The sequence below is a fragment of the Siphateles boraxobius genome, unplaced genomic scaffold, assembly GCF_051911475.1.
Source record: "Siphateles boraxobius isolate OS27281-9 unplaced genomic scaffold, OSU_SipBor_1 125, whole genome shotgun sequence".
NCBI classification, from domain to species: Eukaryota; Metazoa; Chordata; class Actinopteri; order Cypriniformes; family Leuciscidae; genus Siphateles; species Siphateles boraxobius.
In genome coordinates, this window is record NW_027508728.1 from 206,177 (window position 1) to 222,480 (window position 16,304).

The 16,304-nt window shown below is 39.3% G+C and overlaps 1 protein-coding gene across 18 annotated transcripts in view; it reads left to right on the forward strand.

Moving 5' to 3' along the window:
* The window catches only part of rapgef6 (Rap guanine nucleotide exchange factor (GEF) 6), a 187,406-nt gene that overhangs the window by 155,729 nt on the left and 15,373 nt on the right, over positions 1-16,304 (forward strand). For 11 of the 18 annotated variants that reach the window (XM_077224617.1, XM_077224624.1, XM_077224698.1 and 8 more), the window contains 6 exons: positions 1,709-1,863; positions 5,207-5,447; positions 6,478-6,858; positions 8,471-8,682; positions 9,308-9,431; positions 13,446-13,663. In XM_077224617.1, coding sequence (XP_077080732.1) covers positions 1,709-1,863; positions 5,207-5,447; positions 6,478-6,858; positions 8,471-8,682; positions 9,308-9,431; positions 13,446-13,663 — 1,331 coding nt within the window. Of the gene's footprint in view, positions 1-1,708; positions 1,864-5,206; positions 5,448-6,477; positions 6,859-8,470; positions 8,683-9,307; positions 9,432-10,578; positions 10,603-13,445; positions 13,664-16,304 lie in introns of all 18 variants that reach the window. The other 7 variants (XM_077224609.1, XM_077224639.1, XM_077224604.1 and 4 more) reach the window with 1 other exon arrangement.

A 16,304-nucleotide genomic window follows, 5' to 3' on the forward strand; every position in this document is an offset into this window, starting at 1 on the left:
GAAAGTTTGTTCAGACAAAATGAGATCTAAACCATTGCAACGCAGTAGCCTTAATACCATAACCCAGCAAATCAAAACTTCATCAGTGATGTTACTCCAGGGGGCTCATTTATAAAACTGTGTGTAGGATCCTTACTAAAAGTGTATGTGCGCCCGAAAGCCAAAAATGGCATACGGCAAAAAATATGTGCATCACATTACATTGCTAAAAATTATTTAGTAGCCTATCCTTGCCTTGTTTTTGAATAAAAAAATCAGATAGTTCAAAATACATTTCAGAGAAAGTTTTTCTCAACCTTTTCATTTCCACTGGCCAAGTAGTATTTTTAATTGCTTTATATTTGTAATGGAAACAGATAGGCCTTATTGTGCATTACTGATCATTATTTGCACAGAAATATTTTCTCAGACCATGAGTTCTGCTATTATCATGCGCTGAGGAAACATTAAAACACAGCAAGTGTTCAAACAACTGTTATTATTACATACAGATGCACATTTTCCCATCAAGTGTGTTTTTAATAGATCTCAACCTTTGTGTGGGAAGTGGCGTACGTTTATAAATGAGACCCCAACTCTTTCTCTGAAGCATCTTTCCTTTTTCTTTGATGTCACGTCGGGTTATTAAGTGAGGGATAATGTACATCCAGCCGGTTGTTATCTCAGAATAAACCCGACAGGGTGATCAGAATCAGGTCTTCGTCAGCCAGAAGGGGTTTATTCTGAGATCACACACACACACACACACACACACACACACACACACACACACACACACACACACACACACACACACACACACACACACACACACACACACACACACCTGAAGGGGTTTATTCTGAGATAACAATCGGCTGGATGTACATTATCACACTTATTACACGTTGAAATATTTTATAAGCTCTTTAAACGCAAAGCTTCCACGGAGAGAGCCGTTTCAGTGACACGTTCAAATTAGACAGACATTTAATAGATACAGTTTACAGTTATACACTTATTACACAGCATTTCAACACATGAGTAATTATGAGAATCAGAGATATTGATTTCAGATTAAACTGTTTTAAAACCGTACCTGTTTGTATCTTATAATCCTACAGTGTACAAAACAATAGTTACAAAATGGCAGCATCTGCGTTTGTATGAAACAAGAGCGAGCGAGTCCACAATACTGGATGGCATAGTTAAATAACTGTACACAAAAAAAATTATATAATTTATTAGCTCACCAAACGCAAAACTTCCACGAAGGAAAAACGTTCCACAAAGAAAACCCGTTCCTAGCGAGTGTGTAGCGCTGCTGCCTTCAGTGACCCGGGTGAGCCTGTGTTTGTGTGTTCAGCGGCTGTTATCTGGGAATAATAAACCGCTAGATAGAGCGATTGACCAATCAGAATCAAGTATATAATAATTGATGTTAACCAGTTGCAGAACAGCTGTTTTTCTTATTAATAGTTAGCAAGATCACATTCGGTTTGTCTCCTTCCAGTTCAGTCAAATCAAGTGTGAAAACGGACTAAATATCCACGTCTTCCATCTGTGTGTGTGTGTGTGTGTCGGTTTGTGTGTGTGTGTGTGTGTGTGTGTGTGTGTGTGTGTGTGTGTGTGTGTGTGTGTGTGTGTGTGTGTGTGTGTGTGTGTGTGTGTGTGTGTGTGTGTGTGTGTGTGTTGAGCCGGCTGTAATCCTCTTCCTCTGTGTCTGCAGTGACAGTGGCTTGACTCAGTCTCAGGATGACAGTATGGTGGGCACGAAGCAGTGCCGGCACAGCGTGGCCATCATGCCAATCCCGGGCAGCCTGTCGTCCAGCAGTCCGGACCTGCTCCAGCCCGCCAGCGCGCTAGACTTCACCAACCCCGCAGGTATCACACACACACAGACGCTCCTATAATGACCACACACACGACGTCAGTTGTGTGTCACCCTCATGTCATCAGAGGGAATGCATTGACGTCACTTTCCTCCCTCAGCCGGACCAGAAGAATAGAAAATGAACGAGAAAATAACAATTCTGCAACAATAAATAATAATAAACAATTATTATTAATAATGCATCATCAATGTTTTTGAAAAAGGTACATCTAAAGTAACATGACATTAATATCGGGCATTGCCGTTTGAGCTGATGCTGAAGAGTGAATGAGACCGGTAAACTAAACTGCTTTGTTACAGCGATTTGATTTAAAGTGCTTTGCTGCTTCTCCCGGTGTCTTCACTGGTAAAGCACAATAGTATGCGTTTCATTTTCTGATTTTCACTCTTTGCCTCAGCACACAACATGAGAAAACGCCAGTAAAACGAATGATTATCAGTTTAAACTAAAGGTTGGACTCGAATAAAAGGGCCAATCACCGATTGGTAAAATCATTACGGCACTGCAGCTGTTTTATGTGACGGATTTCTTTCTGGTTTGAATATATTATTTAAATGTGAGTGTGGCAGGTTTTCCCAATTCAAGTGAACCGAAACTGAATGACTGGAGTTAACAGGGAAACTGCGAAAACGCCAGTAAAACGAACGATTATCAGTTTAAACTTGATATATAGTGTTCCTTACAACTGACCAAAGATCCAGTGATCATGGGTATCGGCAGGAATCGTGTTTCTTGACATTAATATGAGCCTGATTTGATGCCAGGGAAATACATAAACGTGAACACTTTATATAAATACGATATAGGTCTAAATCCAGGTGATCACTTATATCAATGTTATTTTATATCGTTATAAAAAAAAATTTATTAGATTTAATATAAATTTAAACTGTAATCATTTTTAGTTGTAAATAACATTAATTTGTTTTAAATCATTTTTTTCCGTTCACATTCGTTTAAAGAGTATATCCATTTCATGCACTCTTTTTAAAAGTATACTGAAGTGTACTTCTTTTCACAATAATGGGTTTCTTCTGTATACCAGTGAAGCTGAAGCCGTTTATTTCTCCTTATTTCAAACTCTGAAAACTTTCTACATTTAGATACAAATAGTTAGAATATATGAGGATGTTAGGAAGGATTCCAGTAAATGTTTGCTTTCTGAAACCTCAGCTCTGGGTTGGGTCAAGTGAAAGCTCACGGCTGGTTTCAGATCCACTGCACAAGAATCTGGAAACTGCTGAAGTTGATAATCAGTACGAGAGATGTTTATAATGAGGAAATCTTTAGATGAGTTGATGTGTTCACTGGTGTGTGCTGTAGCTGTCATGTGTCATCTCTCTCTCTCTCTCTCTCTCTCTCTCTCTCTCTCTCTCTCTCTCTCTCTCTCTCTCTCTCTCTCGCTCTCTCTCTCTCTCTCTCTCTCTCTCTCTCTCTCTCTCTCTCTCTCTCTCTCTCTCTCTCTCTCTCTCTCTCTTTACTTTCTGTGTGTTTCTTGGCTCCCCCAGTGACTGGTTTCTACTGTAAGTACACTGTACACGTCATACACTCTTTTCCCTTTCACGTGTTTAACTCTTCTATGCTGTTTTGAACTTAATTGCATGTGGTCAGTGTTGGGAGAAACTCATTACAAGTAACTTGAGTTAAGTAATCCGATTACCTTTTTCAAGTAACTTGTAAAGTAACGCATTACTTTTAAATTTACAGCAAAATATCTAAATTACTTTTTCAAATAAGTAACGCAAGTTACTTTTTCCACATTTATTGACTGACAGCTCTCCTGTCCTCATGTTGAGGAAAATTGTAAGTGTGTGTAAACATGAGGGTTATTGTAGTTCTAGACTAAATGTGAGCATGCATTGACTAATCTCACTTGCACAAAAAAGAATTTAGTATTTCTCAAAATGAATAAAATCAGTGAAATGCAAACTTTATTGACCAATGTACTTGCTGCTCATCTTCGATGATTCAATTAAACCATAAGCAAAAATGACTCTAGATTTTTAGTTTTTATTGTTGAAGTAAGTGTTAAACTTTCTTCTCCTACGTCCTATTCTTCTGTGATCCAGAAAGGCAGGTTTGTCTGAGCGGCGCCCTCTACTGTACACGTTTGAATTTGATATTTCCTTCAGCCTTATTATTTAATTTTGGTCTTAAAGGGCCTTTACATTGACCCAAAAATATAACCTTTTTTGTTATAACCCCCCCAAAAAAAAACAGCCCAGGTGAGAAAAGGTAATGCAAAAATAACGTAATGCATTACTTTTCTAAAAAAGTAAGTAAATTAGTTACTTTTTAAGGGAGTAACGCAATATTGTAGTGCATTACTTTTCAAAGTAACTTTCCCCAACACTGCATGTGGTTATGAGTTTGTGGCATGAAATGATTTACACTCGACGTCAAAAAGCATGTGTAAACGCCGTCATCATGGTGGATTGTGTTCCACACCCATAAGACTTCCATTCATCTTCATAACACAAGTGAAGATATGAATGAAACCTGAAAGAGATTTCTGTCATTTAAATCATGATGATGATGGTCTAGTGTTTGAACCATTGCCTCGTTTTCCAAATCTGAGCCAAACATCTCACCATAGAGAGCCGAAGCCCCTCCCCTTCCGGTGGACCATGGGACCATATTTCGGAAATATATTGTATGGTAGTCAATGGCGAGAGACAACAAATATTTGGATCCCGTTTGAATTGTGCCCTGAATTACACATATGATGTTTTTCAATTTAAAAGATGCATTTTAAAGTCAAGAAAGTGGCAGTTTGATGTAAAACTGTCGAGGTATAAGACTGTGAAAATACGTAATTACAAAGACTACAAACCCAAAAGGTGCGCATGTGACGTCATACCTTTTCTCTCAATGAATGAAGCTAACTTTACTGAAGCTAACGTCTGTCATGTTTTCTATAGTCTAATCGTAACGTTGCGCCAACATGCCTGTGTGTTTTGTACCAGACTGCACACACACACACACGAGCTCGGTGACGTACATAGTGCGAGACGAGAGATGTAGTTCATTGAGCGATTTTCACATAAAACTAAATGTTACTCTTCTGTTTTATGACAAACTGTGTCTTTCTTGACTTTCATAATGAGCTTTTAAATGGACAAACATCATGTGTGTAATTCAGGGCACAGTTCAGTCGGAATAAAAAGATAAGTTGTCCCTCGCCATTGGCTACCATACATATTTTTTCAGAAATAAGGTCCCATGAGCCGGAAGCGGAGGGGCGGGGCTTAGGCTCTCTATTGACCTTTATTTCAAGCGCTGTCGTCGGCTGTGTGTGTTTAACTGCGTCTCCTTCCTCTTGCGGGTTACAGACGTTCCCGATCAGGTGATCCGTGTGTTCAAGGCGGACCAGCAGAGCTGCTACATCATCATCAGCAAAGACACCACAGCCAAAGACGTCGTCTCGCATGTAGTGAGCGAGTTCGGCCTCATCGCAGCTTCGGAAACATACTCGCTGTGTGAGGTCTCTGTTAGTCCTGAAGGAGTCATTAAACAGCGCCGACTGCCGGACCAGCTCTCAAAACTAGCAGACCGCATCCAGCTCAACGGCAGGTGAGAGCACAACCAACACCTCTTAGAGCGCCTTTCAGACAGGACACGGAATGGGTTCAGCGTTGCCCTTCAGATACAACTCGATTTGCGCTACGCTACGCCAGAGCAAAGTAGGCGGAGTTTTCAAAACTTTTAGCTGGAGTTCTATACGTCTGACGTTAGTTATTTTAATTGTTGTTTCTCCTTTCAGTCACCAGCAAACTATGTATCTTTCCAGTGCTAAGAAGCGAGCGTTAGCACTAGTCATGCTAATGAGTTTTGCTGTTTTAATTGCTCAGCTCAGGAAATTCCGACACACACACAGTACTAGCGGTTCATCCATTCTGATTTCCGTGATTGTTTGGATGCCCCGTTTCTATTGGCCGTGCTGGTAATCGTCACAGAGCACAGCGGCAAAAAGTTGAACTATTTTGAACTTTGACCGCGGCGCGCGCGCGCGCGAACATGCCAATGTAGGCACCGCTGCGCTTGCGCTTTGGTCGACGCAGCAACAAAACGTCCTCATGCGGCGCAATTCCACGTCCTGTCTGAAAGGCGCTTTAAAGGGATAGTTCACCCAAAAATGAAAATTGGCCCATGATTTACTCACCCTCAAGTCATCCGAGGTGTGTATGACTTTCTTCTTTCAGACGAATACATTCATATTTCACTCACAGCCAAAACTTTGCCTTGTTTTAGCCTAGACGTCTGGGATGTGTTTGAACGGCTATTAGACGTCTTTTAAACGCAAAATTGCTTGCTGGGCATCGTTACACCCCTACTATACAGTCCCATGATTCTATATATATCCCGTGATTGGTGTGTTTGCTCAGGTACTACCTGAAGAACAACATGTGCTCTGCATTTTCAGCTTCATAATCATGAATATTGTTATTCTGCTGTCTCTATTGTCCTGTGCTTTGGGTTTCCAGCACCAAGTCCAAGCCTTTTCAATTTAATAATATCGTATCGTGAGTTCAGTATCGTGAACCGTGAGGGTGTCGTTACACCCCTGCTACCCAGTAATGCCGTGATTGGTGTGTTTGCTCAGGTACTACCTGAAGAACAACATGGAGACGGAGACGCTGTGCTCGGATGAAGACGCTCAGGATCTCCTGCGGGAGAGTCAGATCGGGCTCCTGCAGCTCAGCACCGTGGAGGTGGCGGCTCAGCTCTCCATGAGGGACTTCGGCCTGTTTCGAAACATCGAGTCCACCGAGTACGTGGACGACCTGTTCAAGCTGGACCCGGGCGGTGGCCAACATCTGAAGCAGTTCGAAGACATCATCAACCAGGAGACGTTCTGGGTGGCCACTGAGATCCTCCGCGAGGCCAACGCCCTCAAACGCATGAAGACCATCAAGCACTTCATCAAGATCGCCCTGCACTGCCGCGAGTGCAAGAACTTCAACTCCATGTTTGCCATCATCAGGTGAGTCCGCCTTTCTCAATGATTATGAGAAATTAAGGCCCCACTTTATATTAAAGGTGCTGTGTGTGATTTTTAGCATCTCACACACACACACACACACACATTTTTAATTTCTGCACTGTAAAAATATATGACCAATCAGTTATAGCAAAATATGTTTTTACACAGCTTTAAAGGTGCTGTGTGTGATTTTTAGCAGCATCTAGTGGTGAGGTTGTGAATCGCACACAACAGAAGTTACGTGGGCCGACAGCAAGTGATGTCGTTGTCTGAGACAGCAGAGAGTAGCCAGTTAAACACTGAGGTTTCTTTACAGAGATAAATTAAGAAATTGTTTATTTAAAGGCACACTATGCAGGAATTCTGTTTTTGTCGAACAGCGCCCCCTAGAGTCGCTGTAGGGAACTTGTATTTAACGCTACTGTCGTAAATACCACTCACGCAGAGCGTCTCTGCACTCACGGCCTCAGCACTTTATAATAATAAAGTAGCCTACTGCGTTTGATGGCTTATAATGTTTTTACATGATTGCAGCTAAATTACAAGTAAATAGCCAATAGCCTAGGCTACTGTATAATTTCATTTGTGTATTTTGAGTGTAATCAAACATTACAAAATGCCAGATGACATCAGTAAAGTTACATGTACGTCGCATTATTTCGTAACAATGTCCGTTATGATGCCGTTAGACATGATTATTGCAATTTCCTATAATAGTTTGCAAATTGTGCTCATTTACACTATTTACGACGTGTAGGCTTATTTATGTCCTGATAATTATGAGATATTGACAGCTGTTCTCATGATAATCGCAGGAATCAACTTTAACAGTGAAAGCCTGATCGAGTGGGACTCTAGTCCAGTTCCTCACGCTGTCAGATTCTCGCGCAGCGCTTCTGTGTTGTACGTCACACGTAGGCTCACTATTGGCCGACGCTGGTCATGTGTGTGTGATGTGTGTGACGTACAACACAGAAGCGCTGCGCTGTTACACTAGTGAACTCACTCGAGCCCACAGAGAAGGAAATGAATAGTTGAAATAAAGTCGTTATTTTTGTTGTTTTTTTGCGCACAAAAAGTATTCTCGTCGCTTGATAAACTTAAGATTGAGCCACTGTAGTCACTTGGACTATTTTAACGATGTCTTTAATAACTTTTCGGGGAACAAGTGTCAATCCCTTAGAAGCCTATGGAGGAGTGATCCAGCTCTCAGATTTAATCACAAATATCTTAATTCGCATTCCGAAGATGAACGAAGGTCTTACGGGGTTGAACAACATGAGGGAGAGTAATTACTGACAGAATTTACATTTTTGGGTGAACTATCCCTTTAACATTAATTTTGCACACAGAAAAAAAAAAAATGTAATGGTGATGCTGAACTGATAAAGTTGCGGCATTGATTTCTAAATTATCCACCCGACAAGATAATAACAAACTACAATATTTACAAAAAAAGTTGACATGCTTTGTTCCTCAGTGTTTTATGGTGGTTATGCAGCTTCGTCAGAAACATAAAATGAAGCTATTTTGTGTTTTAATAGTTAAAGATCCTGCATATTCTGAGCTTGCAAGCAGGATGTTCATGCGCTGTGTTTTCTGTGCTCTTCAGTGGTCTTAATCTGGCTTCAGTGGCTCGATTGAGGAGCACGTGGGAGAAACTGCCCAGTAAGTATGAGAAGCTGTTCCGAGATCTTCAGGACATCTTCGACCCGTCACGAAACATGGCCAAATACCGCAACATACTGAGCAGCCAGAGCGTGCAGCCTCCCATCATCCCCCTGTTCCCTGTGGTCAAGAAGGACCTCACTTTCCTGCACGAAGGTCAGTGGCTCAAGTTTACACACAAGCCTGTTACAGGAGTCGTTCACCTCAGAAGTAAAATCTCCTGATTATTTACTCTCCTCCACGTCATCCAAGATGTTCATGTCTTTCTTTCTTCAGTGGGAAAGAAATGAAGGTTTTTGAGGAAAACACTCCAGGATTTTCTCCATATAGTGACTTCAATGGAGTCCAACGGGTCGAAGGTCCAAATGTTAGTTTCAGTGCAGCTTCAAAGTCTGATGACGTAATGTGTGTCGCATCACAGCTCGTGCAAGACCATCATTAGTAGTTAAAAGTATATAAATGTTTATTGTGTTATAAATGTGCGCTGGTTTGTCTAGATCAGACTCTTATTCCTCGGCTGGATCGTGTCGAGACTTTGAAGCTGCACTGAAACTCACATTTGGACCTTCGACCCGTTGGACTCCATTGAAGTCACTATATGGAGAAAATCCTGGAGTGTTTTCCTCAAAAACCTTCATTTCTTTTCCACTGAAGAAAGAAAGACATGAACATCTTGGATGACATGGAGGAGAGTAGATTATCAAGTGAACTGATCTTTAAACATTAGTGGGTTTTCACATGTCAGGTCCTTAAACTGTCCATCATCTCGTCTCCTGCTCAGGGAACGACTCGAGTGTTGATGGCCTGGTCAATTTCGAGAAGTTGCGAATGATCGCCAAGGAGATCCGAAACGTTGTGCGCATGACATCAGCCAACATGGACCCGGCACTCATGTTCAGACAGAGGTGAAGACTAACACATACACACACACACACACACACACACACACACACACACACACACACACACACAGCATAAACTAAACGTCCACTGGAAATCAAAATTGATTCCTGCACTCATTGTGAACGATTCATCAGTGCACATTATTGTGAAAAGAAAACACTGTTTTTCTTCTCGTCGTGTAGGCCATGTGAGACCAGTAGTTTTATACAAAAATGTAATGCTTTTTTGTTGATCATCTTCATTTAAGTCGCTCGCCCCTGTGAATGTTGACGGTGGACACACAGTCAGTTTTTGTGACTGAATGGTGTGAGTCTCGAAACGCTGTTCAAACTGCGAGTTCCAGTAGCATCTTCAATACTTTCTTAATGAACGTGCAACGTCATTTTTTCCATTCGCGATTCGAAGTCATTCCAACAATCACGGCGACGGATGTTTGTAGGTTTCCGTATATCTCAGCCACCGCACTAGACATTATATTTAATGGAAGGAGACATGGGCGTTTATCCAGCATTAATGGCAAGGAAAGAGCGTTATACTGAGAGCGGCTCATATGAGGAGTTTCTGGGAGTGTCTCCCTCATTTCTGCTTCAAGATCTTGATTGTGGGATTTCTTAGTGGTTTAGAGTCCAGTATTCCCGTAATTCTTTCGTCTTTTATGAGTTTAATAAAGAACTCAGTCTCGTCTTCTGTCCAAACACACCGTCAGGTGACTGTGAATGCGCAAAAACTGTTTCCAATGCAGTTTTGCGAAATATTCCTTTTTCGAATTACCTGGAAAACCACGTCACTTTTTTGCGGTATATAAGAGTTTTTGCGAAATTGCCGTGTTTCAATTGGGCATATTTTCAATTCACAATTTCAATTTGCATGATTTGAAGGGCAATGGAAGCACACGGCCAGTGCTAGTTTTTACTTCGCCTCTAGAGGCCGCTCTCTTACTGTAAAACGAGCGCACACTCTTATCAGCCGCTCCAGCAAAGGAAGCAACCCGGAAAAACTATCCGTGTGGATTACAATGAAACGGCTCTATCAGTGTGTGATGGTGGAGGTGCATCAGAGGATTTCTCTGTCTGTGGTGCTGGTGTTTTCTGTCTGTCTGAGTGTCTTTCTCTTCTCCTGTCTTCTGCCCATCATGGGCTCTGCCGGCAGAAAGAAGAGGTGGAAGAGTTTAGGGTAAGTGTGCTGTCCTGCATGTCCTGACCGTTCACTGGACACACCAACTCTTCCTTCATTCCTCATCCTCTCAAACATTCATCTTCATGTAACTGATCATGCTCGTCTGGTTTAATCTGTTTTGTTTGGCATTAATGAAGTGAATACGCTGCATGGCCGCGTTACACTGCTGTACGCATTGTTTGCTCAGACTGACAAATATATTAGGTTTATGTTTAACATTTCATATTTACAAATAAATGGAAGGACTTTCACAAATAGAAAATTCATAACTTCCAAAACATTTCCTGAAAGAAGTGAAAGAAAGAAAGAAAGAAAGAAAGAAAGAAGGATGTTTGATCAAAAATACAGTAAAAACAGTGAAATGTTGTAAAATATCAGTTTTCTATGTGAATATATAGTAAAGTGTAATTTATTCCTGTGATCAAAGCTGAATTTTCAGCATCATTACTCCAGTCTTCAGTGTCACATGATCCTTCAGAAATCACTATAATATGATGATCTGATGCTCAAGAAACATTTATGATTATTATCAGTGTTCGAATCAGTTCATATTTTTTTGAAAAGCATGTTACATTTTACTTTCAGGATTCTTTGATGAATTGAAAGTTCAAAAGAACAGCATTTATTTGAAATAGATATATTATTAGACATCATTTTTGGTCAATTTAATGTGTCCCTCCTGAATAAAAGTATCAATTTCTTTAAAAAAAAATATATATATAAAAAATTCTTACTCCAAACCTTTAAATTGTAGTGTACATATAAGACACTTCTCCAAAAATAAAACTATTTCAGGAATTGAAAAACATGATTCACAAAAATTAGTTTCCATTGTTTATATTTGCAAGACCAGAAGAAATGCATCGTCTCATTTATCTGTGAAACCATTCCCTTTTTGAGGAACAAATTAAAAAAAACTTTATAATAACCGCACGCTATGAATCATTAGTTAAGCATTAGTAAAAAGTTAATTTTTAATTTATAAAGCATTATTAGACATTAATAAGCAGTTTATAAATACAGCAATAAATGCTTTATCCCTGATTTATAAGAATATCTATAATGTGTTTAATAATTGTATTTTCATACTTTATTAATGATCAATTTATCATTTCTAAATGAAACCAGTTATTTAGGAGTTGTCAGTGATTCATAAGATCATTTAGACAGTGCAAGTAAATTATTAATACACTATTTAAATGTACATTTATAGCCTACATCTTATTGTTTAGACATATAGTAATAGCAGTGTTAATAAATGCTTTATTAATATGTATTCCTTCGGTAATTCATGATTAATTCAGGTAGTTATAAAGCATTTAGTAGTGGTCAGTGAACGGTTTGTGTGAGCTCCTCTACAGTGAGGATTATGTGTGCCTCGTAAAGCTTTTACAAAGGAGATTTATCTCTCACGGCTGTTCTCTAATGTTTTAAAGTTCGTACTGAGGTAGTTTTGACACTGAAATATTTTATTATATTAATATTGTTTTATAAAAAAAATATTTGTTGCATTTTGGCACTCCTGTAATCTAGTGTTGGCACTGGTACATTTTAATTCAGCGATGTTTTCATTTTACAGCATTCATTTTATATCAGACTGCAGAGGCTTAGTTTCATCTTACGCCACAATTGTGTTTTCTGGAGGCGTACAGGGTTTTTTTCTTTCTTTCTACGACATAGAGGTTTATTTTTTTCATTTTATATTAGGTTACCAGTTGTACAGTTTCATTTTGTTTTTGCATCTTGAAATAACTATTTATATGTATCACTCTGTGCTGTGTTTGTTTCCTTTTCTGTGTAGAAGATAACTGAGCTTTTAAATCTCCTCTTTAAAAGCTTTACGAGGCATAACTAGTCCTCACTTTAGATGAGCTCACAAAAACAACAACTAAATGCTTTATAACATTTATAACATAACACCTGAATTAATCATGAATACATGTTAATAAAGCATTTATTATCACACTGAGTAACTATTGCTATATGTCTAAATAATAAGATGTATGAATGTACATTTAAATAGTTTATTAATCATTAAATTAGACTTTCTAAAGGATCTTATGAACCACTGACAACTCCCAAATAACTGGTTTGTAAATAATGTAATACATAATTTAGAAATGATAAACTGATCATTAATAAAGTATGAAAATACAATTATTAAACACATTATAGATATGCTTATAAATCAAGAATAAAGCATTTATAGCTGTATTTATTTATAAACTGCTTATTAATGTCTATTAATGCTTTATAAATGATGAATTAACTGTTTACTAATGCTTAACTAATGATTCGTAGCGTGCCGTTATAATAAAGTTATTATAAAGTGTTATATATATATATATAAATACATATATATTCAAACGTGCATATCTACAGTATAGACTAAACGGGTAATATGCATGTGCGCCGTCAGCGTTCTCACAGATTCACGTTTTTGAAGTTTACACGGAAATAACTTTCATTTTTTCTTTTTTCGAAGTTTGCGTTCTTGAGCTTGTTGTGAATGAACGGCCAGAACACATTGAGGTTTTCAGTTAAAACGGTGTGTGTTAGCGGCCGCTAAGTTAATAACTAATGATCTCTGCAACAGAAGTGAATCGATCGAAACTAACTTTATCTGGACAATAACTTTATTCTAGAGCTGGAGTAAAGCCTAAACGATCTCTGTTACTGTAATCTCCTGTTAGCACTGTAAAGCGGCTGTGAAAAGTTAAAAGCGCTGTATAAATGAAGGAGACTTGACTAGATGTTGCCTTCTTCTTCTGTTTGTGAATGTCCTCCCGTTTGCCAGCGAGCGTCTCCCTCAGGAATGACCGTGTCTCACTCTTCCTCAGGTCTCTGAGTCAGGCCAGCACCAACTCAAACCTGCTGGAGGTTCAGGCGGGCCACAAGAAGCGTGTGCGGCGCAGCTCTCTGCTCAACGCCAGGAAGCTGTACGAGGACGCGCAGATGTCCCGGCGGGTGAAGCAGTATCTGGCACACCTGGAGGTGGAGGAGGACGAGGACAAGCTCCAGATGCTGTCTCTGCAGTGCGAACCGGCCTACAGCACACGTGCGTCTCTCCAGTTATTACTAATGTGACGAGCATCCGTGTGATAAGCGGGATAGTGCACATCGGGCCAGTTGTTATCTCAGAATAAACCCCCTTCAGGCTGATGACGACCCCGATGCGAAGCACGTATTTAACCAGGAGATATCGCTCTCTTCTTCCAGCACAGAAAGGTTCACACAGAAACAATCACAAAATGATAATACCACAATTTACACATTAAACGAATCAAATCAAGAGAAACAATGGTGACACTTTACAATAAGGTTCATTAGTTAACATTAACTAATAATGAACAGCACTTATTAATCTTTGTTAATGTTAATTTCAACATTTACTAATACATTATTAAAATCTTGTGGTAACACTTTATTTTACAGTGTCCTTGTTACATATGTTACATGTACTTACCATAGTAATAACAGTAAATTATGCATAATTACATGCAACTAACCCTCAAACTAAATGCTAATCCTACCCTAACCCTGTAGTAAGTGCATGTAGTTAATTATTGTTACTCAGTGCTTAAATATATAATTACACTGTAACAATCACCTTAAAATAAAGTGTAACCAATCTTTTTAACATTAGTTAATGCACTGTGAACTAACATGAACAAACAATGAGCAGCTGTATTTTTATTAACTAACAAATACGGTTACTAATGTATTATCTCATGGTTAGTTCATGTTAGTTCATACATTAAGTAATGTTAACTAATGAACTTTATTGTAAAGCGTCACTGCTTTATCATCGATCTGTCCAGAGGAAGTTTGCATAAACTGTGTAGACTAGTCTTAAAAGCAAGTCATCGAAATGTTTTCTTCAAGACTGGTGCTCACTTTTTAATGTCAGTTACATAAAAAGGTAGATCGGTCTAATGTGAATCAGAAAAGTAAGACTGATAACCTCTTGACTAATTTGTAGTTGGCCAAATTATTTTTTTAGACAGAGTCTTAACATACTGGCTAAGTTTATGCAACTGGCCCCAGATTCCACACGGCTAGACACTGCCATCTAGTGGACGGGAGGAAAAGTGCTAGATATAATATTGAAAAGTTCACTTATTTGGATTTGCTTGATTTTCATGATGCTGTCATTCAGCTGATTAGCAGAAAGAGATCAGCAGGTTTTCTAGTGTTGTTCATGTTTGTGATGATAATGACTTATTTGAAACGATCTATTCCTTTTTGTTAATCTCAGACTTTAGAGAGTTTTACTATAGCCTAGTGTTTAATAAGAATTAATGAATGAACGTCAGTAGCTCTGTTTCCATCCAAGTTTAACGCAACACTTTACAATAAGGTGTTAGTTAACTTGAACTAACAATAAACAATATTTCTACAGCATTTTAATTTATCTTATTATTTCAACATTTACTAATATATTATTAAAATCAAAAGTGGCGCATGTTAAAATGATTTAATGAACGCTATAAGTTTATGGATTGTGGCTCTTTTTCCCTCCATCATAAACGAGTGTGTGTCGAGCGTCAGACGAAACTCAAACGCTGTCGTGTTCTCTAGCGTTCGGATGCTGGTGTTCGGGAACACACTCGTGTGTGTGTGTGTGTGACGCTTCTGGAGGGAATTAAACCCAATTATTCTGATCACACACTTCGACTTTCAGAATCACCAACATTAGAGATGCTGCGACGCCATTGGTCCACTGGTTACTCCAGTTATCCAATCACAGCTGACGCTGAGGGAAAGTCACCTGAGGATTTGAGGGATTTATTCAGTAAATGTGTTTCCATCGTAGTTTATTCACACGTCTTCTTATAAACAAAAAAAATCCATCTAGCATTTATTTTATGCAATATACCAAATTTAGCATAAAAATAGCTGAGGGAAAGTCACCTGAGGCTTTGAAGGTTTTCTGTGTTTTCATACATCTTATAAAATATAATTCACTTTATTTCCATCCAGCTTTTTTTTTAATGCGAAATCTGCATAAAAATAGGTGGATGAAAACACAGCTAATGATGGAAGAGAACACTGATGATCCGTCACTCAAACTCAGTTCCTGTGTGTGTGTGTGTGTGTGTGTGTGTGTGTGTGTGTGTGTGTGTGTGTGTGTGTGTGCGTGTGTGTGTGTGTTCCTGCAGTGTTTAAGAACACTATGATGATCCGTCACTCAAACTCAGTTCCTGTGTGTGTGTGTGTGTGTGTGTGTGTGTGTGTGTGTGTGTGTGTGTGTGTGTTTCCCTGCCGTGTCGAAGAACACTATGATGATCTGTCACTCAAACTCAGTTCCTGTGTGTGTGTGTGTGTGTGTGTGTGTGTGTGTGTGTGTGTGTGTGTGTGTGTGTGTGTGTGTGTGTGTGTGTGTGTGTGTGTGTGCGTGTGTGTGTGTGTTCCTGCAGTGTTTAAGAACACTATGATGATCCGTCACTCAAACTCAGTTCCTGTGTGTGTGTGTGTGTGTGTGTGTGTGTGTGTGTGTTTCCCTGCCGTGTCGAAGAACACTATGATGATCTGTCACTCAAACTCAGTTCCTGTGTGTGTGTGTGTGTGTGTGTGTGTGTGTCCCTGCAGTGTCGAAGAACACTGATGATCTGTCACTCAAACTCAGTTCCTGTGTGTGTGTGCGTGTGCGTGTGTGTGTGTGTTCCTGCAGTGTTTAAGAACACTATGATGATCTG